At 50.9% G+C, this 23,242-nt stretch overlaps 10 protein-coding genes across 10 annotated transcripts; 4 read left to right on the forward strand and 6 right to left on the reverse strand.

Moving 5' to 3' along the window:
• Nucleotides 1-9: 9 nt before the first annotated feature.
• On the reverse strand, nucleotides 10-1,279 carry BJY04DRAFT_179705 (LLM class flavin-dependent oxidoreductase). The gene has a single exon (XM_073709946.1). It carries the CDS (start codon nucleotides 1,209-1,211, stop codon nucleotides 45-47), a length of 1,167 nt encoding a protein of 388 aa, XP_073575241.1. The 5' UTR covers nucleotides 1,212-1,279; the 3' UTR covers nucleotides 10-44.
• A 993-nt stretch (nucleotides 1,280-2,272) lies between these two features.
• Nucleotides 2,273-4,225, reverse strand: BJY04DRAFT_230966 (MFS transporter; the record flags this gene model as incomplete). The annotated part of the gene is made up of 3 exons (XM_073719407.1): nucleotides 2,273-2,755; nucleotides 2,865-2,928; nucleotides 2,985-4,225. 3 exons carry the CDS (start codon nucleotides 4,223-4,225, stop codon nucleotides 2,513-2,515), a joined length of 1,548 nt encoding a protein of 515 aa, XP_073575242.1. The 3' UTR covers nucleotides 2,273-2,512.
• An 84-nt stretch (nucleotides 4,226-4,309) lies between these two features.
• On the reverse strand, nucleotides 4,310-5,394 carry BJY04DRAFT_179707 (VOC family protein; the record flags this gene model as incomplete). The annotated part of the gene is made up of 2 exons (XM_073709947.1): nucleotides 5,106-5,394; nucleotides 4,310-5,056 (listed from the first exon to the last, which is right to left on the reverse strand). Coding segments are annotated over exons 1-2 (547 nt in total), but the record flags the coding sequence as incomplete, so codon positions are not given.
• A 46-nt stretch (nucleotides 5,395-5,440) lies between these two features.
• On the forward strand, nucleotides 5,441-6,726 carry BJY04DRAFT_179708 (aldehyde reductase II). The gene has a single exon (XM_073709948.1). It carries the CDS (start codon nucleotides 5,624-5,626, stop codon nucleotides 6,644-6,646), a length of 1,023 nt encoding a protein of 340 aa, XP_073575244.1. The 5' UTR covers nucleotides 5,441-5,623; the 3' UTR covers nucleotides 6,647-6,726.
• Nucleotides 6,727-6,912: 186 nt separating this feature from the next.
• On the reverse strand, nucleotides 6,913-7,585 carry BJY04DRAFT_134257 (uncharacterized protein). The gene is made up of 3 exons (XM_073708547.1): nucleotides 7,336-7,585; nucleotides 7,237-7,286; nucleotides 6,913-7,178 (listed from the first exon to the last, which is right to left on the reverse strand). The coding sequence occupies exons 1-3, from the start codon at nucleotides 7,410-7,412 to the stop codon at nucleotides 6,949-6,951; spliced, it is 357 nt and encodes a 118-aa protein (XP_073575245.1). The 5' UTR covers nucleotides 7,413-7,585; the 3' UTR covers nucleotides 6,913-6,948.
• Nucleotides 7,586-8,796: 1,211 nt separating this feature from the next.
• Nucleotides 8,797-9,870, forward strand: BJY04DRAFT_179726 (major facilitator superfamily domain-containing protein). The gene has a single exon (XM_073709949.1). The coding sequence runs from the start codon at nucleotides 8,811-8,813 to the stop codon at nucleotides 9,834-9,836; it is 1,026 nt and encodes a 341-aa protein (XP_073575246.1). The 5' UTR covers nucleotides 8,797-8,810; the 3' UTR covers nucleotides 9,837-9,870.
• Nucleotides 9,871-11,078: 1,208 nt separating this feature from the next.
• Nucleotides 11,079-13,488, reverse strand: BJY04DRAFT_205251 (fungal specific transcription factor domain-containing protein; the record flags this gene model as incomplete). The annotated part of the gene is made up of 7 exons (XM_073713574.1): nucleotides 11,079-11,549; nucleotides 11,620-11,823; nucleotides 11,941-12,193; nucleotides 12,241-12,262; nucleotides 12,312-12,480; nucleotides 12,688-13,245; nucleotides 13,393-13,488. The coding sequence occupies 7 exons, from the start codon at nucleotides 13,486-13,488 to the stop codon at nucleotides 11,079-11,081; spliced, it is 1,773 nt and encodes a 590-aa protein (XP_073575247.1).
• Nucleotides 13,489-15,279: 1,791 nt separating this feature from the next.
• BJY04DRAFT_205252 (Kelch repeat-containing protein) lies at nucleotides 15,280-16,416 on the reverse strand (the record flags this gene model as incomplete). The annotated part of the gene is made up of 1 exon (XM_073713575.1): nucleotides 15,280-16,416. One exon carries the CDS (start codon nucleotides 16,414-16,416, stop codon nucleotides 15,280-15,282), a length of 1,137 nt encoding a protein of 378 aa, XP_073575248.1.
• Nucleotides 16,417-17,060: 644 nt separating this feature from the next.
• On the forward strand, nucleotides 17,061-19,349 carry BJY04DRAFT_230970 (L-ascorbate oxidase; the record flags this gene model as incomplete). Its single annotated transcript, XM_073719408.1, has 6 exons — nucleotides 17,061-17,226; nucleotides 17,285-17,376; nucleotides 17,429-17,503; nucleotides 17,557-17,801; nucleotides 17,882-18,994; nucleotides 19,057-19,349. The coding sequence occupies 6 exons, from the start codon at nucleotides 17,061-17,063 to the stop codon at nucleotides 19,268-19,270; spliced, it is 1,905 nt and encodes a 634-aa protein (XP_073575249.1). The 3' UTR covers nucleotides 19,271-19,349.
• Nucleotides 19,350-20,597: 1,248 nt separating this feature from the next.
• On the forward strand, nucleotides 20,598-22,668 carry BJY04DRAFT_214235 (FAD binding domain-containing protein; the record flags this gene model as incomplete). Its single annotated transcript, XM_073715159.1, has 5 exons — nucleotides 20,598-21,119; nucleotides 21,171-22,076; nucleotides 22,126-22,300; nucleotides 22,354-22,470; nucleotides 22,520-22,668. The coding sequence occupies 5 exons, from the start codon at nucleotides 20,598-20,600 to the stop codon at nucleotides 22,666-22,668; spliced, it is 1,869 nt and encodes a 622-aa protein (XP_073575250.1).
• Nucleotides 22,669-23,242: the final 574 nt, after the last annotated feature.

Raw genomic sequence — 23,242 nt, forward strand, 5'->3', positions numbered from 1 at the left:
TGCATGAGAAGTCCATAATCTCGCAGATCGTGCTGTCACTGCATCTAAACCCTCAATCCAGCCTCCTTCAAGAGCGGCAGGATGTTCTTCAAGAAATAATCAAAATCCACCACCCAGTCATAGAATCCCAACTGCACACCATCAATCCCCGTTTTGTGCAGTGCCGCAAGCTGCTCGACAACCTCCTTCGGAGTCCCAATAACCTCCACATTCGCCCCAAGGTTATACCCAGTCTTGCGTACTCCATTCGGACCTCTCCACGCATGAGCATCACTATCATACTTCTTGAAATCCTTCCTCCCCTTGGTATCTTCACCCTGTCCGTCAACAATATTCTGCAAATATGCCCCCGTCTCCTCCACCGTATCCCTCGACACGATGATCGGATTAATCAAGACCTTAATCGGCCGGCCCGCAGCCTTCGCCGCATCCTTGATAGTCGCAATATGCGCCGGCAGCGACTCCAGCGCACTCTGAATATCCGCCCCCGTAGGCGAGGTAATAAACACCAAATCCGAATACTTGACCGCGAAATCAATACCAGCCGGCGACCCAGTCGCATTAACAAGCACCGGTCGCCCATAGTGCGGTTTCGGGGTAATGAACGCGTTCTCGAGTTTCCAGGGCGAAACCTTGCCTTCGTAGGTGATGTTCTCCGTCTCGCCCCAGAGACTATTCACCACGTCGAAGAGCTCGCCGGCCATCTCATACCGCTTGTCGTGCTCGATGCGATTCCACCCGAACATTTGATGCTCGATCGCCCGGTGACCAGTCACGATATTGATTCCCCAACGGCCCTTTGAGATATGATCGAGGGTCGCGCCATATTTCGCAAGGTGGAGCGGATGCAACGGGCCGTAGAGGACGTGAATCGTAGAGATCAAGAGGATTTTCTTCGTCGCGGCGGCCATGGCGCCTAATGCGATGAAGGCATCTAGTGAGGCTTCGCCATCATATCCGCCCTTTGGGAGCCATTGCATCCGGCTGAAAGCAATTTCGAATCCGGCTGCTTCGGCTTTTTGTACGATGCTTAGATTGTAGTCGAACTCCCAGCTGTTGCTTGTTGGGTAGTTGGACAGGTGTCTGTCTTGCAGGTCGAGGAAGACGCCGAGCATGAGGGGTTGGCGCTGTGCGATGCTGAGGGGGCTGTCTGGGAAGTCCCAGGGGCCTTTGAGCCTTGGGCCTCCTTCTCGGACGGATGTGGCGGACATTGTTGGAACAGACTTGAGGTATAGCTATGGCCTTCGTCTGTTCTGTCTCTGGGGGTGCAAGAGTTGATATGTCGCGGGGCGGAGGGGGGACGATGAAATAATAGCAAGCTTAGATGTCGAATTCATCTGACAGAGTCACACCATCAATAGGTATCAACCTGCCTCCCTTATCTCCGAAATGTCGCGCTTTGTCTCCAACATGTCGTCTGTCGGCCTTAAGGTGTCGACTCTCTGTCCCAGTTCCACTTAACAAGATATCGCAGTGCTGTGTCTATTAACGGGGTCGAATTAGTCGGCGTCTCTTTCTCCTCGCGCACCAGCGGGGATAAGGTCTAGGAAGTGAGTTGCTTGGTAGAGGTAATTGCATCGCAAACATGCGGTTTTTCGCTCTAGTTGCCGCTTTGCCGACCCCGCGAACGTCTTGATTCTAGGCTGCGAAGGACACTGCTTTAGACGTCAATAAGCATTCAGTTTAAACATTTGGCGAGAACCCCACCTTTTGATTCCTTGTCAAACGTGGATTATCACTATGAGATGACTGAGTCCCTTCTCTGCCGGTTCCGTGCCTGCCCAGCGGCGAGTGACCGTGTTTACAGCCAGCCGGAGTGAGATCGACGCGTTAAACCTCACTTGCGATGGTCTTTTCTAGCCTCTGTGTACCAAACTCTCGACAGGTTTCTTTGCGCTCTCATCCGTGCCCCTCGTCGATGAATGGCAGGATGATATTGTTGGCTGCCGAAACACCCAATGCACCCCCGACGCCCTTCTATTTCGGAGACTGTGGGGCGTGATTTATAGAGGTGGCATTTAACCTAGCATTGCTGAGTACTATAGCGTGAAGAAGATGGCCATGGTAGAAGCGGAGTGTGCGATCTGCAAGGTACAAGTCGCGGAGGAGGTGGACGACAGAGAAGCAAGATGAAAGAACTAGACAGCGTATGAGTACTAACAAGGTAGCAAGCCAGGAGACAAGGAATAAGGCAAGACACCAACGATAACGGTTGATAGATGGAATTAGATTATACAAGGTCACAGGGCATCCGATTTATTTGAATATAGTGCATTTCGTACGAAACTAAAAGAACTCGGCAAAAAAAAAAGGTACAAACGAGAGAGGAGAGCATAGGAGTAGTAGAATTCTCAATCAAGCGGTAGTATCTCGAGAGGCTATCGTCGAAAGGCACTCCTAATAGGTTACCTCAGTGTAGCTGATGCCGTGCGGTTCTTCCCTCTGAATCTTCTTTTCTTGCACAAACCATAACGCAGGACACTGGATCACTGACCCAAACCGTGAGTACAGATTACTCCGGTCCCAGGGCACCTACTTTCTTCGTTCGAACAGACTTCCTATGCTCATGAAGAGCAAAGAATAGCGTGAGGATGATACCAGACCCAGATAGTCCAACGCCCAAGTACCAGGCTCCTCGATAGCCCCTCAAGAGATCCGATCCGTTCTTGTTGAGATGGGTCTCGACGATTGCACCAAATCCTAGACCTAAAGAGATCGCGTAGTTCATAATAGTTGCGACCAAGCTGGCTGAGACCTGTAATTGCAGTGTTAGCCATTTTCCCTTCACCAGACTGAGTTCATAAATTATCAGAAGACCTAGTTGCAGGACCTCTTGGAAGTGCTTTAGTGGATAGTGGACGTACTCCCTGATGTTCTTGAGGCATGGCGTTGGAAAGCAGAATATTGGAGGCTGGAAAAGACATTTCCCTGTCGCAGTCAGTCAGCACGGACACCGATACAAATATATTCATGAAGTAACTTACATTCCCCAAGGCATCACCAATACCGACACAAACAGCTGCGCCCAGTAGGTCTGTTTGATAGGCATGGTGGCGTAGAGAATGTCGGCTATGCAAAATGCCGCCGCAGAGATCATCATGACCACATTAGCAGGCAGCTTCTGAAGGATTAGCCCTGTTGTAAAGGCACAAACAAGCCCGCTGATGGCTGCAGGCGAAAACTGCAGACAGGCGAACAGGGGTGAGATGCCTCGAAAGTTCTGCACAAACTCCCAGCCATAGAAGACCCAGACTCCGAAGGCCGCCCATCCACATGCCAAGGTGGCCAGGACGAAGCCGATATCTGGTGTGATGGCTGCAAATGGAATCAAGGGGAAAGCCGCCTTTCGCTCAATATATCCAAATAGACCGAAGAATACAAACGAAGCGACAAAAAGGATGTAGATGGATGGATCCTGCCATTGTGCGCCCGGGGCCAAGTTCAAGGCGATGTTGAAAATGAGGAGGCCGCAGATTCCTGTGACGCATCCAGCAAAGTCCATTCTCGCCCAGAGACTGTGTGTTGTTTTCGTTGGGGGCGTTGGCGTGCGTGGAATCAAGTATATGGCAGCGATACCGCAGAGTGTCTCCAAAATAGCCATGAACCAGAATCCCCATGGCCACGATTGATATTTGGCAGCAACGGCAGAGACCAAACCTCCGAAGATGAATCCACTGGGTGCGGTGGACCCGAAGGCGCTGAAGACCATGCCCTTGCGCGGGCCTGGCTCATATGATCTCGCCAGAATAGCCATTCCATTAGGAAGTAGAAGGGCAGGACCAATTCCCTGGAGAACGCGACAGAAACAGAAAAAGACAGGCCCAGTGAATTCCGCGAAACCAGCGATCAATGTCCAGATGGCGAGCCAGAAAAATCCAGCTATGAAGAGGAGTTTATGGCCGTACAGATCGCCCAACCGACCAGCCCCGAGGATGAACGTTCCCACTGTCAGAGAGTAGGCAGCCGGAAACCACGAAAGTCGACTCATGTTGTTGCCGATGCCAAACGATTCCCCAAGAATAGGGAGAATCGATATCACCTGGCCAAGACCAGCCTGGCTCACGAGTTGGGCCATGCAGACGACGGTGACGAAGGCAACCTCACCAGTGAATGACCGAGGCCGTTTGACCTCCAGGTCTTCATCGGATCCTGTTAATGTCGACGAGTCGTCGTGCTCTCCGTCAACCCCGTGCACCTCATCGTCAATCAGATCGTTGCGTAGCATAATGGCGTTGAAGATGAAATTTCGTATTCCAGAGATGTTACTGTAGTTTGGTGGTGATTATTTACGCAGGAGATATAATAAAAGCTTGAGATATAATCGCATAGTGAGCAAATGGGATTGCCCTGGCTGACTGGACGGTCGCTCCACTTGAACATGCATTCTATTGCGCGATCCGAAGGCCAAACTACATAAATACGTCAGTGGCCTCTGCTTTATTGACAGGAAGATCGACAACAGGATCGACAGCGAGATCCACAGGGTTCGGTAATTCGGATATCTCATCCTCTGATTTCCGAGACTTGTTATCGCATCCGAACCTTGCTAGTCTATCGAACAGTCTAACCTAACTCACGGACGCTCCTCCCCGACGGAATTGATGTACGGTCGGCTAACAAGCAAGACGCGCGCCCCATCAGGATCCCTCACCGTGGCATAGGTCGCCAGCGGTTCCGAGTCGAAACTAAAGGTCGCGATGTGAGGTGTTCCTCCCAGACCCAGGCTCTCCAACCGATCCAAGGTGGCATTGATCTTGTTGCCCAGCCAGAAAGAAGTCAGGAACAACCCGGTGTTTGGAGGATCTGACTCGACCGTAGGGACTTTCTTCGCGTCTGGAAACTCGACAAGATAGATGACGCCATCGGTTCCGTTGAAGACAGAGGTCGTGTCGCCGAGAAAGTAGCCCGGGAGAACAGAGGTGTTGGTTCCGAAGAGAGTCGTCAGGTCTCCTTGGAAGTTGTAGCCTTTGATGATGTTGAGCCCGAGGCCGTCCACGTAGAACCTCAGACTATCCGTCAGATTGCTGGCCGAGACTACAGTGTGGTGAACTGCATACTGTGACACGATTAGATCAAGATAGGTGGATTACTCAATTGAGACTTACAGGATGAGAAACCGCTTCTTGCACGAGAGTCGGGATTTGCGCCGGAGGTGCACCGCCAGTCAATCCTGCTGTAAATCGCAGGAGAAGGTTGAAGAAGGTGAATCCAGCCATCTTGGATGAAGATAATGTGATCCGCATGTCGCCAAGTTCGTCAATGAGGGTGACCCAGGGAGACGACGATTAGACTATATGTATCGGGCTTGTTCAAGCATCCGAGTGTATATGATGTAAGGGAGAGAGTGATTGGCTGTTGTTTATGTCTCCGACTCGGATAAATGACACCGGATCACGCTGGATTAACCAGAAGAACCGAAGCACGCAACAGCGAAGATCTGCAGAGTACTCAGCAGGCTTATAAAAGGTAGGCGCTAATCTCTTAGCAGTAAGCTGATAGCCACCGTTATACTCCTATCGCCGATCGTACTTACGTCGCAGTATCTTATTCCTTACTGCCATATCTCACAGACACGACACAACTCTCTGCAACTCTAGAGTTCCCTTAAAATCCTTCTCAGAAAATGACTGCATCTCCCACCATAGTACCCCCTGGCGGGCTAGTACTCGTCACCGGCGTCACCGGTTTTATTGGCTCGTACATTGCAAACGGCCTGCTCGAGCTCGGCTACAAAGTACGCGGAACCGTCCGCTCAAGTGAAAAGGCAGCATGGATCACAAAAGCCCTGGCCAAACGCAATCCTTCTGGGAATTTTGAAGCAGTCATTGTACCCGACCAGAACGCCGCCGGCGTCTGGGAGACTGTTCTCAAGGACGTCAATGGCATCGCCCACGTCGCAGGAGACGTCAGCTTCGGACCCGACCCGACCAAAGTCATTACTCCAACTGTCGAAGCTCTCCGAAGACTGCTTGATGCTGCCAATAAAGAACAATCCGTCAAGCGTTTCGTCTTTACTAGCAGTGACCAAGCAGCGAGCAATCGGTCGACTACTAAAGAGATCCCGATTAATGAGGATACTTGGAACGATGAGGCTATCGAAGCTGCCTGGAAGCCACCCCCATACGAAGCGGAACGTGGGTGGGACGTTTACTCTGCCCTGAAAGCGCAAGTCGAGCAGGAAATGTGGAGGTTTAGCCGAGAGGAGAACCCACGTTTCGTCGTGAACTCGGTCTTGCCTACTTACACGATCGGAACCATCTTCGACGAGCAGCAGGCTGGGAGCACGGCGAAGTGGTTGCTGGACTTCTACAAAGATCCATCAAAGGATGGATTCATGAGAGGTTTCGGAGCTTCTTATTATGGTTATGTCGGTGATGTGGCGCTCTTGCACATCGGTGCGCTGATTCATGAGGAGGTGAAGAACAAGCGCTTGTTGGCATTCGCCGGCCGTTTCAATTTCAACAGTTGGCTCGAGGTTTTCCGCAAACAAGACCCCAGCAAGCCTTGGCCTGAGGATGATCCTACCCAAGGGTTAGATACACGAAAGGTGAATGGCGAGACGGAGTTGGCTATACTGAAGCGACTTGGGAAGGATGGTTGGACCAGCTTTGAGGACAGCGTTTTGAAGGTATTGGAAAGTCCTTGATTTGTGTGAACATGTATACAGGTGAGGTGAGGCCCGCATGCGTAGTATAGATCCATTTAGAAATTGATTTTTGTTCACGCTTATAAACCATTGCCTTGATCTTGAAAAACTTCTACAATGTACCTGTTATTGTTGATGATTCAGATAACATCTTATGGAATCGAGGGCTCCATGATTAGCTACCCTAACTTGTGCCTCAATACTAAGAATATGCTACCACCAAGAAGTCATAAGAAATTCTCTATCTGATTATTGAAACAATCGAAGAGGCTTTGGATAAAATTTCAAAGATCTAGGCATATCTAATTACCGCCGTTCATCTTGTCCTGTGGGAATTTGATCGAGTTCTTGACAAACGGCACACGCAGTCCACTCTTGATGCTCAAGACCTGAGCCTTCTCCCAATCCCAGACTTTGCCAACAGTGAACGGATCACGTTGAAGAAGATCCAACGCTTCCTTCTTGTCATAAGCTTGAACCAGAACCCAGCTGCCACGCTCTATGTTCTCTTCGTGACTGTCATACATGGGGCCTTGATATACAACGTGTTAGTAAATATGGCTTTCCACACGTTTGCATTCTGCCATTACCTCCGGCAAGCCAGTATTCTGATTCTCGTTCGACAAAGCGTTCGTGGGGGCTAGATTACTTTAGAAGCGTGTTATAGTTTGCAACGGACCAGGACTTACTCGGTCCAGGAGTCTCGGTTCTTAAGGCCATCTGGGCCGTCTGGTAGGACGAAGAGGAATTCGTGTTTTTCAGGCATTTTGAGTTTTGCGAGTTGGTTGTGGAGTTATTCTGCCTTCGCGAAAGCTACACAGTGATACCTTTACTTATCAAGTCAGGCTGCCCATCGCCCATCAAGTTGACAGACTCACATGAAAGATGATCCCGACGCTCGGCTCTGTATAGGAGGGAGATAGCCGGCTCGGCCACGGCAAGATGAAACAGAGTGCGTAAGCGGCGCAAAGCCGGTCTAGGGCTGACGTGTTCCCGGGCCCTTGCATACAGAAGTTCCGAGATGATGTCAAATGACTCGTGAGCTACGTCTAGATCCGAAGCCAAGGACGGTACGCACTAGTATTAACTTACCGGCTATCTTGCCTCAGTTCAGCCCGATAGCATAATCGTTACCTGGGTCACGTCAAAGGCTGCATGGGTGATCAATGGTCTATGCCATGTCGCATCCAGCCCCCATTTCCTACTTCTCAAGGCAGCATGATGAACTTATGCAGTGGGTAATGGTTGACGTGTCTGGCCTCTTTTCCAAGGCTCGGCCCGCTCCAGACTCCATTCGTTGTGCTCCGTACAGCGGCCGTGGGTCATCCGACACAAATAATACTCCATCAAGGAATTAACTAAAAACAGGGTATTAATTGGGCAGTTCCAGGGATGATCTCCAGAACAGGTTCAAGAGATGCCAAGAGAATATGTCTCCGTTGCTATCGACGCGGTTCTGGACGCTTTCAAACTTGCCCCCTTGCCCAACCATGTCACGCACACCTTGGACGCCTATTGACTTCAGTCAATCAATGCCCGATCGGCATATTAGTCGATGATCTTTCAGAGGGTCAAGGTTGGCAATTCAGCCGAATCGGTGGCTGATTTCTACCTCAACAAACAGCCTCGAGCAGCTGGTCATATGCTCGCTTTAGCCTTTAGTGGACAAAACCGAGCAATATCCAGTAGCTGAAAGGGGTGAGATGATCAAGAGACTAGATGTTGCTGGAGTAATTACTTGTTGGGGCCAGGGAAGGCCTATCTTGTCGGTAGTCCGACCAATAGTGCTTGATGTAATCCTTCAGATAGGTAGACCCTGTCTTTTGGCATCTTCTTACAGCGTACCAATAGACCAATAGGTAACCAGTAGATCTTGCTTAAAGGAGGAAACCGACTTGGCTGGCGACTTAAGTAAGATGAGTTATGTAAGGAATCGGGGACGGATGAACGGAGACTTTCGAGTCATGCAGGGCAAAACTCTCCGAGACTGTAGCCCTGACAAATTCCGCCTCAAAGGAGACCGTTTGCCTTTTTTAGCCAGCTGCTACTCCATGGATGGACCTCGTTACCACTTCCTCTCTTCTCCGGAATACCAATTGACATTCCACTCCATCCACAATGTCCGCCGCACCTCTAGAAGGGCAGGAAACTGCTCCTTCAAAGCATGCCGATGGTAAGTAGCTCGCAATCAAGCCCTAGAGCTAGCCTAACCCATACAGAGTCAGCTCCAGATCCTGCACACGCTACCGACAATGAATACGTCTACCCTGCCGATAGCTACAACTTCATCCAGCGGACCATCTTCATTACCACCGTATGCTCATCCATGTTCCTCAATCAATTGGGCCTGTGCAACACCCTCACCACCCTCGAAATAATCGGAGAGTCCTTCGGTGTCCACGACCCGGGTAACCTTTCGTGGACAATCTCCGGCTACGGCTTGACCCTCGGTACATTCATCTTGATCGGAGGGCGCCTGGGAGATGAGTTTGGAAACAAGATAATCTTCGTCATCGGTACGGGATGGCTCGCTCTGACCAGCATGATGGCAGGAGTCTCGGTCTACTCCAGCTGGCCCGTCTACGTTCTTGCTCGTGTCCTGCAGGGTCTTGGTCCTGCGTTGACTGTGCCTAATGCGCTCGCCATCATGGGCAAGTCTTTCTCCGAGCGCCCTCGAAACATGGGTTTTGCATGGTTTGCTGCATCAGCCCCGGTCGGGGCTATGGGCGGTTTCGTATTTGGACCGCTGTTTGCCATGGCCTGGTGGCCATGGATCTACTGGAGCCAGGCCTTGGGAGTTGCCTTGCTCTTCTTTATCTCGATCTTTGCAATTCCAAATATTCATGTCGAGGAGCAGACTGAGCGACGAACCTTTCGCGAGATTTTAGATCGGATCGATCTCCTGGGAGGCGCATGCGGTGTGACGACGCTGGTTCTGTTCAACTTCGCCTGGAATCAGAGCCTTGTCACTACCTGGCACGAACCCTACGTCTATGTTTGTCTTATTCTCAGTTTCTTGTTCCTGGCGGCTTTCCTTTACGTCGAACTTCGCGTAGCTCGCCATCCAATCCTGCCTGTCTCCGTCCTCACCTCCGACATTGCCTTTGTCTTTGGCTGCACAGCAGCAGGCTGGTCGACCTTTGGAATCTGGGTGAGTCTTGATCCTCACTACGACATGATGTCAAACTAACATTGTGCCCAGCTCTTCTACGTCGTCCGAATCTGCCTCGACATCGGCGGCCAAACCCCCATCCAACTCGCCGCCTGGCTATCTCCCATCCTCGTCACCGGGATAGGAACAGCCCTAGTCGTCGGCAAAATCATGCACAGAGTCCCCGCCTCATCCGTCATGCTCTTCGCAATGGTCTGCTACTTCCTCACCTCCCTCCTCATGGCCCTGCGACCGGTAAACTCCATCTACTGGACCTACTTCTTCTTCGCGACCATCATCGCCACCTTCGCCATGGACTCGTCGCTGCCTGCCGCCACAATCATCTTCGCAAACGCAGTGCCCCGCCAGTACCAGGGCATGGGGTCTAGTGTGATTATGACGATTGTGGTCTACAGTATCTCGCTCGGTCTTGGGTTCGCTGGTACCATTGAGCTCCAGATTAATAATGGCGGGCATACCGATGCGGATTTGCTGCATGGGTACCGGGGTACGCTTTGGTTTTCGGTTGGGTTGACGGCTTTTGGCACGGCTCTTGCTCTTTGGTTTTTGGTCAAGGATCTTCAAAGGAGGAAGTTGGCGAGGAAGCAGGAGGATGCGGAGAAGAGTAATGCGACTGTGGCTTGAATGGTTGAGGGTTGACCACAATTGAGACTCTGCGACGAAACATGATTAGAGGAGTTTGGGAAGTTTGATTGCAAGAGGCTCAAGCTATGCTATACGATAAGTATATAGACCGGCGGACTTGGGAAAATATGGCATCAAGTCCCGCTCTCCCCGTAATGCTCGGTGCAAGGTATTCATTCTATTCAGAAGGGCCATCCTGGCACCTATCAGTCTGTAGACGCCTGTAACCCACTACCTATCTATCGTATATGCCGTGACGTCTTATCATCTATTGTAGCTGGTCTATATCGTCCGTCACCTAACTCCGTGATACAGTCTGATCGTTTCAATCTCAACCCATGCGCTATAACCTAAACTCCGGCCTACAATCCAGTCATTCCAATCGCAGCCCATCAAAGCTTCCAGACCTCTGCGCCAATTGCGTCAGCTTGAGAGCATCGGCCAACGGCAATTCGTTATCCAGGCTCAAACTCCCGAAGATTCCACAGCACATACTCAAGTACGGCAGGCTTTTCTTGCTACCGCTACCCACGATATCCAAGAACGTCACACAGATGGACGCGGCGATGAGGTTGAGGAATTTGCTAGAGAGATATTAGCCAGGTCATTCTCGCAAATCAGATTAAAAGTGTGGTCTCACCCCCCGAGTATATCACAGCTCGATATCCGAGCCGCAATAGCCAACACAGCCTGCGCTGACTTCACGCATAGCTCCATGCTCATCTTGCGATATTGCTCCGAGATCAGTCCCTTGGATTGGCTCCCGGTCCACGGGAAGAAAATGATAAAGATGGCCTCGTGGTACTTGCAGACCATCGTCAAGGTCAAATGGCGCGTCTTCTGGTCGTCCAGGGTGACGTATCCTGTTTCGTGGCGATGGATGTTCTGTAGATGTGACGGGAGGCCTGTTCGCCAGTTTTCGAGCACCTTGTGTGCCTGCATGAGGTTTCGCTCTCGCTCGGCTAGAGTCTGGCAGAGGGCTTTAGGGCTGTAGAGGGTGTTGACCGCTGAGCTGAGGGCGTTGGCGTGTTGGTATTGGATGAGCAACCAGTCTGTTTCCTTGCTGGTCTCGGGTAGCGCGTAGTCGGTCCAGTCGCGCGTGAGGATCTGGTTGATTTGTTAGCGGAGGCCAAGCAAGAAGGGGTCTACGGGTGGCACCACCGGAACCAAGACTTACCGGGGGCATTCCGTCGCGAATGGAATGGACTACTTCGATGGAGTACAGGTACCATAGACTTCTCCGTGCAAGGTACTCCTTCTCCTTTGTCATGGTCATGTATGTCGAGTCGCGGTTCATGAATCTTCGGGTCCTGGCACAGCTGACTGCATACGACAGTAGTTCAGTGTAGATAGTGTGATCGATTTGCTCAGCAATTGTCATCTAGAGAATCGTTAGCTGTCGAAGGAAAGCTTCGGAGCGATTGGTTCTCGTACCATTGCTAACAAAGTCTGATCAGTCAACATGTGACCAATTTCGCGTGAGGATTGGCTGACTTACCTGCATCTTTAGGAGCGAGTCAGGCGATCGCTGCACGGCATCATGAGAACTCAGTGCCATTCTTAGCCGAGCGATTGCCTTTCTGCTCACGTCGGAGCCTACAGATGGCAGTGATCTTGCGGCTAGGGCTTGGAACCCGAGAGCCATGACTGAATCAACCAGCGGTCTGACTGCCAACCCCTCGATGGAGGGCGAATCCCTTGCTTGTTGGACATAATTTTCGAAATGTGATCTCGTTAAAAAGGTGGAAATCCTAGCATGGTTTAGTTTTTGCAACGGACCATATATAGGTGGACGTACCCGAGAGGATCATCGAAACACGCTGTTCCAGTTAGACTCTAGGTGAACCATATGGCGTGGACAGGGCATACCAGCTTTGCACTTTTCAATCAACGCTGTATCGCTCCAGTACCAGCGTGAATGGTTGCCATCATATTGCTCCCCGGCGAGGCCGCACGAGATCTGAGACTGAGCGTCAGAGAGTCGTCTGAAAATCCCATCTACTTCGTCTTGTTGAGTCCGGCTCAGGTTTCCGAGTCGCTGGCGCTGCGGCGAGAAGATTGCCGCTAGGGAGAAATCGATTCTTGCGCTATGATCTGAGTTCACATTATTAGCAGTTGTCTTTGTGCAAGAGTAACAGCTACCGTGCCTGAAGGATTCCCTGCTGCAGTCTATAAAGACTGTGTTAGCTTATTTGGTGTTCAACGACCGCGTGCTGGAAAGGTGCAACGATTTGATTTCCCTTACCTTTGAGCCAACTTCTTCCCACATTTTCTCATCATATATATCCCGCATTGATCCTTCCGGAGACAATGGCAGATTGAGCTCGAATTGTGCCGCCGCGTCGGTCGTGTGTTCGAGAGCATATGGCATGTCGAAATTCGCATCCGAATGGGCGGTTTTCGGGGGTGACCAAGGTAGCATTCCCAGCCCGTTCATATTGCTCATGTCGACTGAGAACGGCGCTCCTAGAGTATCACTGCCAATCCACTCCATAGATGTGGCGGAGAAATCGTCGTGAGCATACCCATCGAACATGACCGGCATATCATGCCGGCCATTCGTGGCAAACATCATCTCTTGGAGCGCATTGCCTGCATTTCCGGAAACACGGTGAGCAGCACCGAGTTGTGTGGCTGTTAGATCTGGCAGAATCTGTATGTCGGTTGGGGAGGGAACGAGCGTGGTGGCTCCCGAGCTGCTGCTTTCTGTGAGCGACGGGTCTATGGAGACCTCGTCTACTGCAGGTTTGTTGTTGGCCTGCTGCTTTTTCGAGAGATTGTACTCGCACTTGAGATTATGCAACTGAAGAAGCGTGTTAACCGATGCTAACGTGTCTGAAGAAGATTGCTCTCACATTACAGTATCTACATGGCGTGGCACCATCGCCTGTGTCAGACCCGAGTCAGCAAAGTCAGCCCATCTACAGAGGTGGAGCTACGCACAGCGAACTTTCTTCGACTTGCACATCTCGCACGCCCCTCTGCGCCGCGACATCCATTTCTTTTTCCTGCCCGTCGAAGCGGCATCGACTCGGTCTGCTTGCATTATCGTCGTACAAGTTGCGGTGTGCATGGACATGGAAATACGCAGTAACTTTGCGCTGGGACCGCCCCACGTTATTGGAGTCCTGGAATAAGCCGCCACGGCGAAGGATTGAAATTATTTTTTATAAGCTAGGCTATCAGCTCTGCCGCGCTGACGAATCTCTGCGGATCTGAATCCCAGCAGAGCTACCTGCATGATTTCCTTGCGCTGACGAGATATTGCGGATCGGGATCCTGGTATAGCTAGCAAGACCTCAGGGTGCAGAACTGCTCTGCAGCTGAAGTTGGTGGACAGAATCCTTCAATCCTTCCCGTCTTAGTGCTTATCAGGATAGTGGGGCCGGCGGGCTACTCCGTAGGACGCCGCACGCCAGGGCTTTCTAGTGCCCTGTGCCTTGGCCAGCGTGCCCAGATAGGCAATGCCTCCCCCTTCAGCTTCGCCTGGCCTGTTGGCATTTGAGACAGGCTTGCATTAGCCCAGCCACCCTGACGAATTCCTCAATGATAACCGTACGTTACATCGATCGTCAATCCAACTCCAACAACCGTTGACGCAATCTAAGACTAATGCACCCTCGCGTAGCCTCGCTGCTCTTTGGCTGGCATATAATATTCACTGGCTCTGGTTGGTTCTAGATTCTTCACGACTGCGTGCATCTAGTTGCTTGTCCTCTGGATTTGTCTATGATTGCTGTGTTCGTATCTATCCCGCCACCTTAGTCACTGATCGACAAGGATCCGCGGAAGGATTTGTCGAGTTAATTCTATAAAGAACATGGGTGGCTGTTTTCCTTGCATTTCCTCTTCTCCAATTGATTGTCAACAGTCTACATCTCCTTTCGGATAGAGCAGCCTCGCAGACCAACCAGAGAAGCTTTATAACGCCATTCACCTCTCTTAAATGGCTATCCCCCACGCTATAAGTAATCGGTTAATTAATCCTACGCCTCGGAGGATTAGAGAACTATATCATTATCAAAAAGGCGCGATTGGAACACCCATCTCGCTTCCAGCGAGCATATTATATAGAGATCAGGGATCCTGACACTACCTCACTCCTGAAAGGCTATTCGGGCGAGTACACCTATCGTGGTCTACTTGGATAGCCTAATTTAATGGCTGGTAAAGTGAAAGTGCCACCACCCTCAATATTCGGCCCCCACCCTGAAGGGGGGTGTCCGGCAAGATTCAAACACAGTGGGGATTAACCCATGAGCCTTTAAACCTGACCATTCAGTCTTGCAATCTGTAATAAAACTGATATCATAGAGAGGCGCGAAGGCCAGACCAAGAGGTCTTGTAGGCGGTGCAACATGTGGATATGAAACCTGACATACCCCAATTTCTGTTGCTACAGTCTAGTATCTTCCAGGGGTATTTTCCGTGGCTATAGATAGCTTATCGTAGAGAGAGAGACATTGAAAGGGTGGTAATTGACATAGGCTTCAGTATTCCCACGAATCGGGAAGTCGGTCGTTGCACTGGAGGTGCAGGTGAGATCCCGAGGTCACAGATAAATGATAGAGTTTCTGCTGCAGAATGGCCTTGGCGTCAAAGTCGTCGTCTGTTTTGTCTTCACTTCTAACAGGATGGATGTAACCCTGATGGAATTGGGCGAAGGAGGTCGGTTTACGGTGGTTCTCTGGTATTATCAACTACGGCTTGTCGAACTGTATGCGTTGTTCCTAGCGCTAGAATTATCTCGCCAGCGCTTCTATTATCTAGTTGGTGCATACAAAAGCACAGCTAGGTCACCATTGTGATAGTTCATTGAAGACATCTAAGGAGGCTATCACCTCTTGAACAGCATCCATGACAAGTCAGTAATAAATCCGTATACCATAACTATCAGTGTCATGCTCTCCTCTCCCAGATCCTGTGAAGCGGGTGTCAAATCCTGCTCAGGCGGTTGGAAGGTCTGAACCACCGGCGTCAAAGTCGCCCCCGTCACAATTCCTCCACCAGGGATAACAATCTCACCCTTATACACCACAGCGTCCGAACCGTGAATCGGCAGAGGCATGTCCGCATAGCTGATCCAGGTATTCGTGGCAGCGTCATAAGCCTGCATCTCAGGAAAAACAGCATTGGGAGTACGGCGGTCCCCCTCTCCACCTGCCGTGAAGATCTGAGAACCGATAGTAGCAGACGCGACTCCTCCGCGCGCAATAGGCATGGGCTCGTACGATGTCGCAGACCATTCGTGCGAGGTAAGGTTGAACCCAAACACAGTGGAGACTACATTCTTGTTCCCAAACTCTCGGCCTCCCAGTATGTACAAGATATCCTGGTAGATACCTTTACCAGCGTGATCACGCGGGGCAGGCAGGTCCGGCAGGATTTTCCACTCTTGGGTCTTCACGTTGTATGACGTGAATCGGGAGACTGTTCCTTCCTGATCAAAGGTAATGTTGGTGAATGCGAGTCCACCGGGGAGATAGATGGTGTCATCGCGCACCAACGTCGCTGCACTGCCGATTTCTCGTCCCTCGGGGATGCCAGGCAGCACGGTCCACTCGTCGGTGGCAGGATCGTAGACGGCAGACTTGCCAGTTGCATTCCAGTAGGTTTCGTCAATGGCTTCCAAGCCGCCAAGACAGTAAATCTTGTTATCGACGACGGCGACATTGGCGTGGTTCAGCGCGGCGGGCATGGGCGCCGTCTCGGTCCAAGTCTTGGTTATCGTGTTGTATTTCTGGACGAGATTGGTAGTTGCGTATTCTTTGCCATCGAACGGTAGAATGCCGCCCAGTACGTAGATCTCGTCGCCAACGAGGACCGCGGCGTGCTCTTGGCGAGGGTATTCAGTGCCATCGCGTGTGATATTGGGCAGGGTTGACCATTTCCCGAGAAGAGAAGTCTCGGAGGTTGGCAGAGCCTCACAGCTTGAGACTAAAAGCAGAAGCGCTGTAACGACTGTGGAAAGCATCTTTGCGATATGGCCAAATGAGCAGCGCATGAACTTCACGTTGATGACAGAGCCAGCGGGGTGCTGGCGCTAGCTTTGGGGGCCGGGGCAGCAACGTCTTTGAAGTGTAGAGGCCGTTGAAGAACGGATGGATTATCTGAGGCTGATTACACGTGAAAGGTCGGAATGGCTTCAGCCGATATATTGCTGCAAGGCCGAGGGATCATCGACAGGAGGTGGCACGGTCTCGTCATCACTGACTAAAGCTCGACATTGATAATCTGACGCTCCACTCGGCGAGTCGGCATAAATAAGACACGTTGGCATACTGATAACCGGATAGCCGAAAATGATTCAGTGGTAAATTCGAAACAGCTAGCCAGAGCTGCCAAGCTGCGAGGTTGCATCAATGGCTGATCGGTTTCGAACGATTCGCTGCGAGGGCTGGAAACCGCCGATCCTGCATTGAACCCTTGTTCATGGTTCTGTCAACCCTGTCGGAGCTCTGACGAGTGATCATAGTGCTTGCGAGCTGCTCTAGTGGCTCCTCGGCCGTTCTAATTCGAGCTCTGCAGAATTGGTTCACCAGAAAAGCCAGTCCAGACACTGACTGTCTTATGGCGTATGATTCTCCTCTGACCTGCCATCTACAGGGGTTTAATTCAATGTCTCTAATTCTTGAGGTCTGCGTAGCGTTGGCAGCTCTTTGGTCGACAGCCGCCGCGCGGCATACAACCCATGGTCCCGATTTCCAACCCGATCACATACTGCGAGTCTCTGAGCAAGTCTTTCCTGTAGCTTGCGTGACCCGCCCCAGCACATTAATCAACGGTTAGTTAGCTCCGTTTCTATTGGAAGCGCCCCATATGAAGCTCATGGACTTGAACAGGAACCTCACCAGGCCCAGCCCTCTACCTAAGGGAAGGTCAATCTACCTGGGTGAGAGTATACAATGACCTGGAATCAAAGAACACTACCATTGTATTAATACATCTCCTATAATAGGGGAAAGTCACTAACGATATTACAACAGCACTGGCATGGACTAAGTCAGTCCACTGCTCCGTTCTCTGATGGTTCACCTCAAGCAAGCCAATGGCCCATAAAGGTGAATCTTTTGAGCGCCGGCATGGAATAACAAATATGCTAATCAACCTGAAGCCGGGAGAATATTTCGACTATGAAATTAGACCAAACGTCGGTGAAGCTGGGACGCATTTTTATCACTCCCATGTGGGATTCCAAGCAGTATCAGCAGCAGGTCCTCTCATCGTTGAAGAAAAGGAGGGTAATTCGCCACCTTTCACATACGATGAAGAACGAACCCTGTTTATTACTGAGCTTTACAATAAAACCGACTCAATGACGGAGACTGAGCTGCTTATGCCTTTTGATGTGGTCCGATGGTTAGTGGCACCTCATGCCGTCAACTCGTGGACGTACAGCATTAAAAGCCGCATTTGAATGTTATGCTCATACTTTCCAGGACTGGCGACCCTACGACGATTCTAATGAATGGGAACAGCTTCCCTGGAATGAGCGCAAATGAGACGGATACACCCGAGCCGTGGGTCATGCCAGATCCATCGCTCGTGGAAAGCTGTGGCCCAGATGTAATCCAAGTTGATCCCGACAAGACATATCGCATGCGAGTCATTGGCGGGCCAGCTCTGAATCTCATAACTATGGGGTTCGAGGACCACCAAGACCTGTCGATCATGGCTGCAGACGGGAAATACACCAAGCTGGCGAAAACGGAACGCATTCAGATTGCCTCGGGCCAACGCTTCGATTTCCTTCTCCACACGAAGACAGAAGAAGAGCTGGAGCGTCTGGGAAAAAGTGCGTTCTGGATCCAGATGGAGTCGCGCTATCGACCCATGAACGTCTCTTCTTACGCGCTGCTCTCGTACAATACCAACAGGGATCTTGCCTTCAACGAGACCACAGACTTAGTGCGTCCCGAGAAGCAGCCGTTGACCCTGCCGAACAAGGTCTACGACTGGATGGAGTATACTCTCGAGCCCTTGGAGCCCAACGGCTTCCCAACCGCCGACAAAGTCGACCGGACTGTAGTCCTGACATCGCTCCAGCTATTCGTGAAGGAGGGCGTGTACGCGGCTGTATCGAACCACACCTGGACCGAAACAAATCAACACAGAAACCACACTCCATTCTGGAAACAAGAGCACCAGCCAGGGACGCCATATCTAGTTGACATCTTCAAGCGCGGGGACGCAGCGATACCAGATTACGAGACTACGGTGAAGGAGCATGGAGGTTGGGATCCCGATTTAAACGTTTACGTCGCCAAGATGGGCGAGGTCATCGATATCATCCTGGTCAACCAGCCGAATGGTCTGGATATCGGCTTCGATCTCCATCCGTGGCATATTCACGGCGGGCATATCTATGATCTTGGTAGCGGGGATGGCTCGTACAATGCGACCGCGAACGAGGAGAGGTTGAAGGGTTATAATCCCGTAATTAGAGATACGACGATGCTTTACAAGTACACTCCGTGGCAGTATGTGGGAGAGGATAAAAATATGACTGATCAGGGATGGCGGGCGTGGCGATTGCATGTTCAGGATCCAGGGTGAGTCTCCATCTCGCATGTTTTGATAAAAGGCTATTGTGCCCTGACACCGTGTTTCTTAGGGTGTGGATGGTACACTGCCACACACTTCAGCATATGATCATGGGAATGCAGACTGTGTGGATGATGGGTAATGCATCAGAGATCACGCGGGGAGTATCGCCGGATACTTTGGATGGCTATCTGGAATTTGGAGGTGATGCGTATGGCAACGATAGCTCCGATCCTTTCGTGCAACATTATTTCGAGGATGGGTTGCAGCAGGTCATTCACTAGAGGGGGACATGGCAACAGTATGGGAAGGGCAAAAGGGATCCATTGTTACCTGAGGGCTGTTACTCTAGTAAGAAGATACATCTAATCTATGTAGATATGTGCCACTCTAGCTTGAACCTTGTGGAAGTTGTAGTACCTTGTTGGATCTCAGTGATTTTCTTATCTCAAACTCCTAGTCGATTCTCTCATTAAGCTTGAAAAACACTGTACAGCCAGTTATTGTCGAGTTAAAGGAGAGCAAAGGAGAATATAACCGACACATAGAGGTAGCGCTTTTGCGACCAACATGATTCACAAGACTGTCACGGGAAAATCTCCCGACGTCAGCCTGAATCATGGATTGAAACCCCAACCCTTGACTTTAACAGAGGCGGGATAATTGTGTAGTACTGGCCGTTAAGTCTCCGGCGCTAGGGGGCTGTCACTGTGCCCAGATCCCGGCCGGGATCTGATTCCAAGGTTCTAGTGTGCAGCTGCCCTGGAAGTGGCTCTTGCTCATTCTTCATGCAGATCTGGTCTTAGCTTACTTCACTCCTTAGCGGATCATGGCTTGCGCGTCCTGTAGACTAGCTTAGGAGATGATAAGCAATGAACTAAGTGGCTTCTCTTAGCTTGGGGCCTGAATTCGGGGAATACCCCAGAGCATGCATAGCGTGTGAAGCATCTTCGATGGAAGCGTTTGATCAGCCACTACTCTGTTACAGATCGCCCTCGTTGCGTCTCGGAAACTCGGAAATTCGGATATGTGTGGACCCTGCAGAGATGTCAAGTGGGTTGCCGCCTATGCAGGCAGACCGATGTGGAAACTGATCTTCAATAGGCTGGAATTCATCATGCAGTAGTCTTGGTCGGCTTCTTCACTCGGCCGGAATATAGGATTATCAGTCAGATTACGACTTCCTTCTCCCGAATGATTCTCGGCGATCCACCAGATCAACAAGGATCTTCGGTCTTTCTCCGATATTGATGATGCCAGAGCGATGGAGGATAGTACCGAGGAGCCGCTTCCTGCAGATATGCTAAATCTGTCTCTGCATCTAGAGGCTCCCTAAAGATATACCTTATAACACCGTATTTACCGGCTAAATTCGGAAAACATGGTACTGCGGAACGGGAGTAGGCGTAGATCTGTGTCTTCAGCGATATCTGTACCCTCATTAGAAGTGATTTTGGATATGGTATGATCACTGGTTAGCCAAATGTGAAGTTGTATATGGAGCGTGTTGAGCATAATCAATACCACGAGCCCATTTTATCAAATCTCGCCACAAGTCTCCGAGAAACTATAACGGAATTTGCTCCTTAGTAGCCGCCAAACTACGAAACAATGAGCTCGAAACACGACGTTGTCATTTGCGGCAGCGGCACAGCAGGTCTGGCAGCGGCGACATGGCTGGCACGCCAGGGACTTCGCTGCAAAGTCCTAGAGTCTCGATCGGGGCCACTGGACGTTGGGCAAGCCGATGGCATCCAGATCCGATCTGTGGAAATCTTCGAGAGTTTCGGCATGGCTGAGGAACTGCTCAGGGAAGCCTATCACAACATTGAAGTCGCATTCTGGAACACCGACCCTACGGGAAATGGAAAGGGTCTCGTTCGCAAACGAAGCGCGCACGCCACGACACCGGGCCTGTCGCATCTGCCTCGTGTTATTCTGAACCAAGCGCGGTTCAATGGTATGTGGTTGGAGGCTATGGGGAGGCTGAATGGGCAGGAAGTTGATTACCGATACAAGGTGACGAAGGTCACGGTCGATGAAGAGAAAGCTACGGCTCCTGATGCTCATCCGGTAACTATTGTCACCGAGAAAGATGGCAGAGAGGAGGTGTTTGAAGCTAAGTATTGCTTGGTATATTTGGACCTTTCCTCCTAGTAGTGAAACTCCGCTAACAACCCGTAGGCAAGTGATGGCGCCCATAGTGCTGTGCGAAAGTCTCTAGGTTTCAACATGGTGGGAGAAACCTCTGACTCAGTCTGGGGCGTGATGGATGTCTTTCCACAAACCAACTTCCCCGACGTCCGGAAACAATGTATCATACAATCCGACGCCGGCAGCATCATCACCATACCTCGCGAAGGCGGCTCTATGCTTCGAATCTACGTAGAACTCGCGGCAGGAACCAAAGCAAAAGAGGTGACCCTTGAACGTATCCAGAATGCTGCGCGTCAAGTCTTCCAGCCGTATACGCTCGACTTTGCAGAGGTACGCTGGTGGTCAGCCTATCCCATCGGGCAGCGCATCGCGGACCACTTCTCCAAAGCCAACCGCGTCTTTTTGACGGGCGATGCTTGCCACACGCACTCTCCCAAGGCAGGCCAAGGCATGAACGTCAGCTTGCAGGATGGATACAATATCGGCTGGAAACTGGCCTCCATTCTCAAAGGCCAGGCTGGACCTGAATTACTTGAGACCTATGTCTTGGAGCGACAGAAGGTAGCAGATGTGTTGATTAACTGGGATAAAGTCTGGGCGGGTCAGATGTCCTCGATTGCCAAAGAGGACGGCGGCGTCGTCGACGCCAACGGCAAGATCGACTTTAGCGAAATCTTTGTGAAAGCAGAGCCTTTTACAGCCGGACTGACGGTCACCTACGACGACTCACTCATAACCGAGGCCGAAAGCAGCAACCAGGAGGCGGCTAAGAATCTCATAGTCGGCATGCGGCTTCAGGGTGTGCAGGTGATTCGATTTTGCGATGCAAAGGTATTGAAGACAGTGGATGCTCTGCCTTCTGATGGCCGGTGGAGGGTCGTCGTCTTTCCAGGAGACATTCGACAGCAGTCAGCCTCTACAAAGCTCAATCAGGTGAGTTCTGCTTCAGCCAAGAGTACAGGTATGCTAATACATAGCTCAGCTTGGAGAATACCTGTTCTCAAGCCATGGACCGATCCAGAAATATCTATCTCCGGGCGCAGACATTGACAGCTTGATCGAGGTCATTCTAATCCTGTCTGGCGAGAGACTCGAAATTCAACAAGAACAGATACCAGACGCTTTCTGGCCTACAACCGGCAAATACAGGATGAGAGGTAAGAGTGGCTCTTGTAGTACCAATGGTTCAGCCTGCTAATGCCATAACTAGACTTGCACAAGATCTACATTGATGACGAGAGTTATCACAATGGCCATGGTCATGCATACGAGTTTTATGGAATCGACCCTGAACATGGAGCAATTGCCATTGTCCGGCCGGATCAATGTAAGAATAGTTGGATGTCTCTACCACACCCCTCACTGACGCGTGGCAGATGTGTCAAAGGTCCTCGATATGGAGAACCATGGAGGGATTGGTAACTTCTTCGAGAAATTTGTGAAGGAAAAGGGACAGGCAAATGGCTCGATGAATGGTCACACGAATGGGTCACTCAGTGAGCATGTGGAAGATGCGAGCAGATAGGTCAACAGTGGTACGAATTCCCACATGCATAGACATATAAACAGTCATGCCGAAGGAGAGGAAAGTTGTTAAGCACGGAATGAATGTACCTTTCCCACCATGAGTTAGCAGATGGCATCATACACTAGGATTTCGACTGTTAAGCTAGAAAAGGCAAGCTCATGTCTATCCGGGAATTATCTGCATTCATTACCTATGCAACACTCCCTTGCATAAATATTCTCTTAGTGTGTATTGATAAGGTAGAGTGATTAGAGTATCACTCATTGTGGCAAGCCGCTATCGGGCCTCAACGGGGGAGGGGTACTATAAACACGTGCAGATCCTACCTGCCCTCTTCTTCAATCAGATGTCCCCCTGGCATCATGTTAGCCGAGGCTATGAAGCCTGGGGAATTATGGATTAGTGATTACAGCGTGTACTGTACTCAGAATTCTGCGGCCCGCCCCTTCCTTCCGGTCACAGTGGTGGGTCGGACCCAGCAGAGCCGGTCAGGATGTCGATCCAAGGCTCATACATGCCCGCCAATGGAGATTGGGACAGCTAGTCGATGATAGTGTGCATTCCCGAATCC

The sequence above is a fragment of the Aspergillus karnatakaensis genome, assembly GCF_047715665.1.
Source record: "Aspergillus karnatakaensis strain CBS 102800 unplaced genomic scaffold BJY04scaffold_6, whole genome shotgun sequence".
NCBI lineage: Eukaryota > Fungi > Ascomycota > Eurotiomycetes > Eurotiales > Aspergillaceae > Aspergillus > Aspergillus karnatakaensis.

Bases quoted from the DNA above. Each gene is read 5' to 3' on its own strand.
- BJY04DRAFT_134257 (XM_073708547.1), bottom strand. From the start codon at position 7,412: ATGCCTGAAAAACACGAATTCCTCTTCGTCCTACCAGACGGCCCAGAT. The intron at 7,287-7,335 runs GTAAGTCCTGGT...AAAGTAATCTAG, and splicing joins AACCGAGACTCCTGGACCGA to CCCCCACGAACGCTTTGTCG. The intron at 7,179-7,236 runs GTAATGGCAGAA...TTGTATATCAAG, and splicing joins AGAATACTGGCTTGCCGGAG to GCCCCATGTATGACAGTCAC.
- BJY04DRAFT_179726 (XM_073709949.1), top strand. From the start codon at position 8,811: ATGCCGATGGTAAGTAGCTCGCAATCAAGCCCTAGAGCTAGCCTAACC.
- BJY04DRAFT_179708 (XM_073709948.1), top strand. From the start codon at position 5,624: ATGACTGCATCTCCCACCATAGTACCCCCTGGCGGGCTAGTACTCGTC.
- BJY04DRAFT_179705 (XM_073709946.1), bottom strand. From the start codon at position 1,211: ATGTCCGCCACATCCGTCCGAGAAGGAGGCCCAAGGCTCAAAGGCCCC.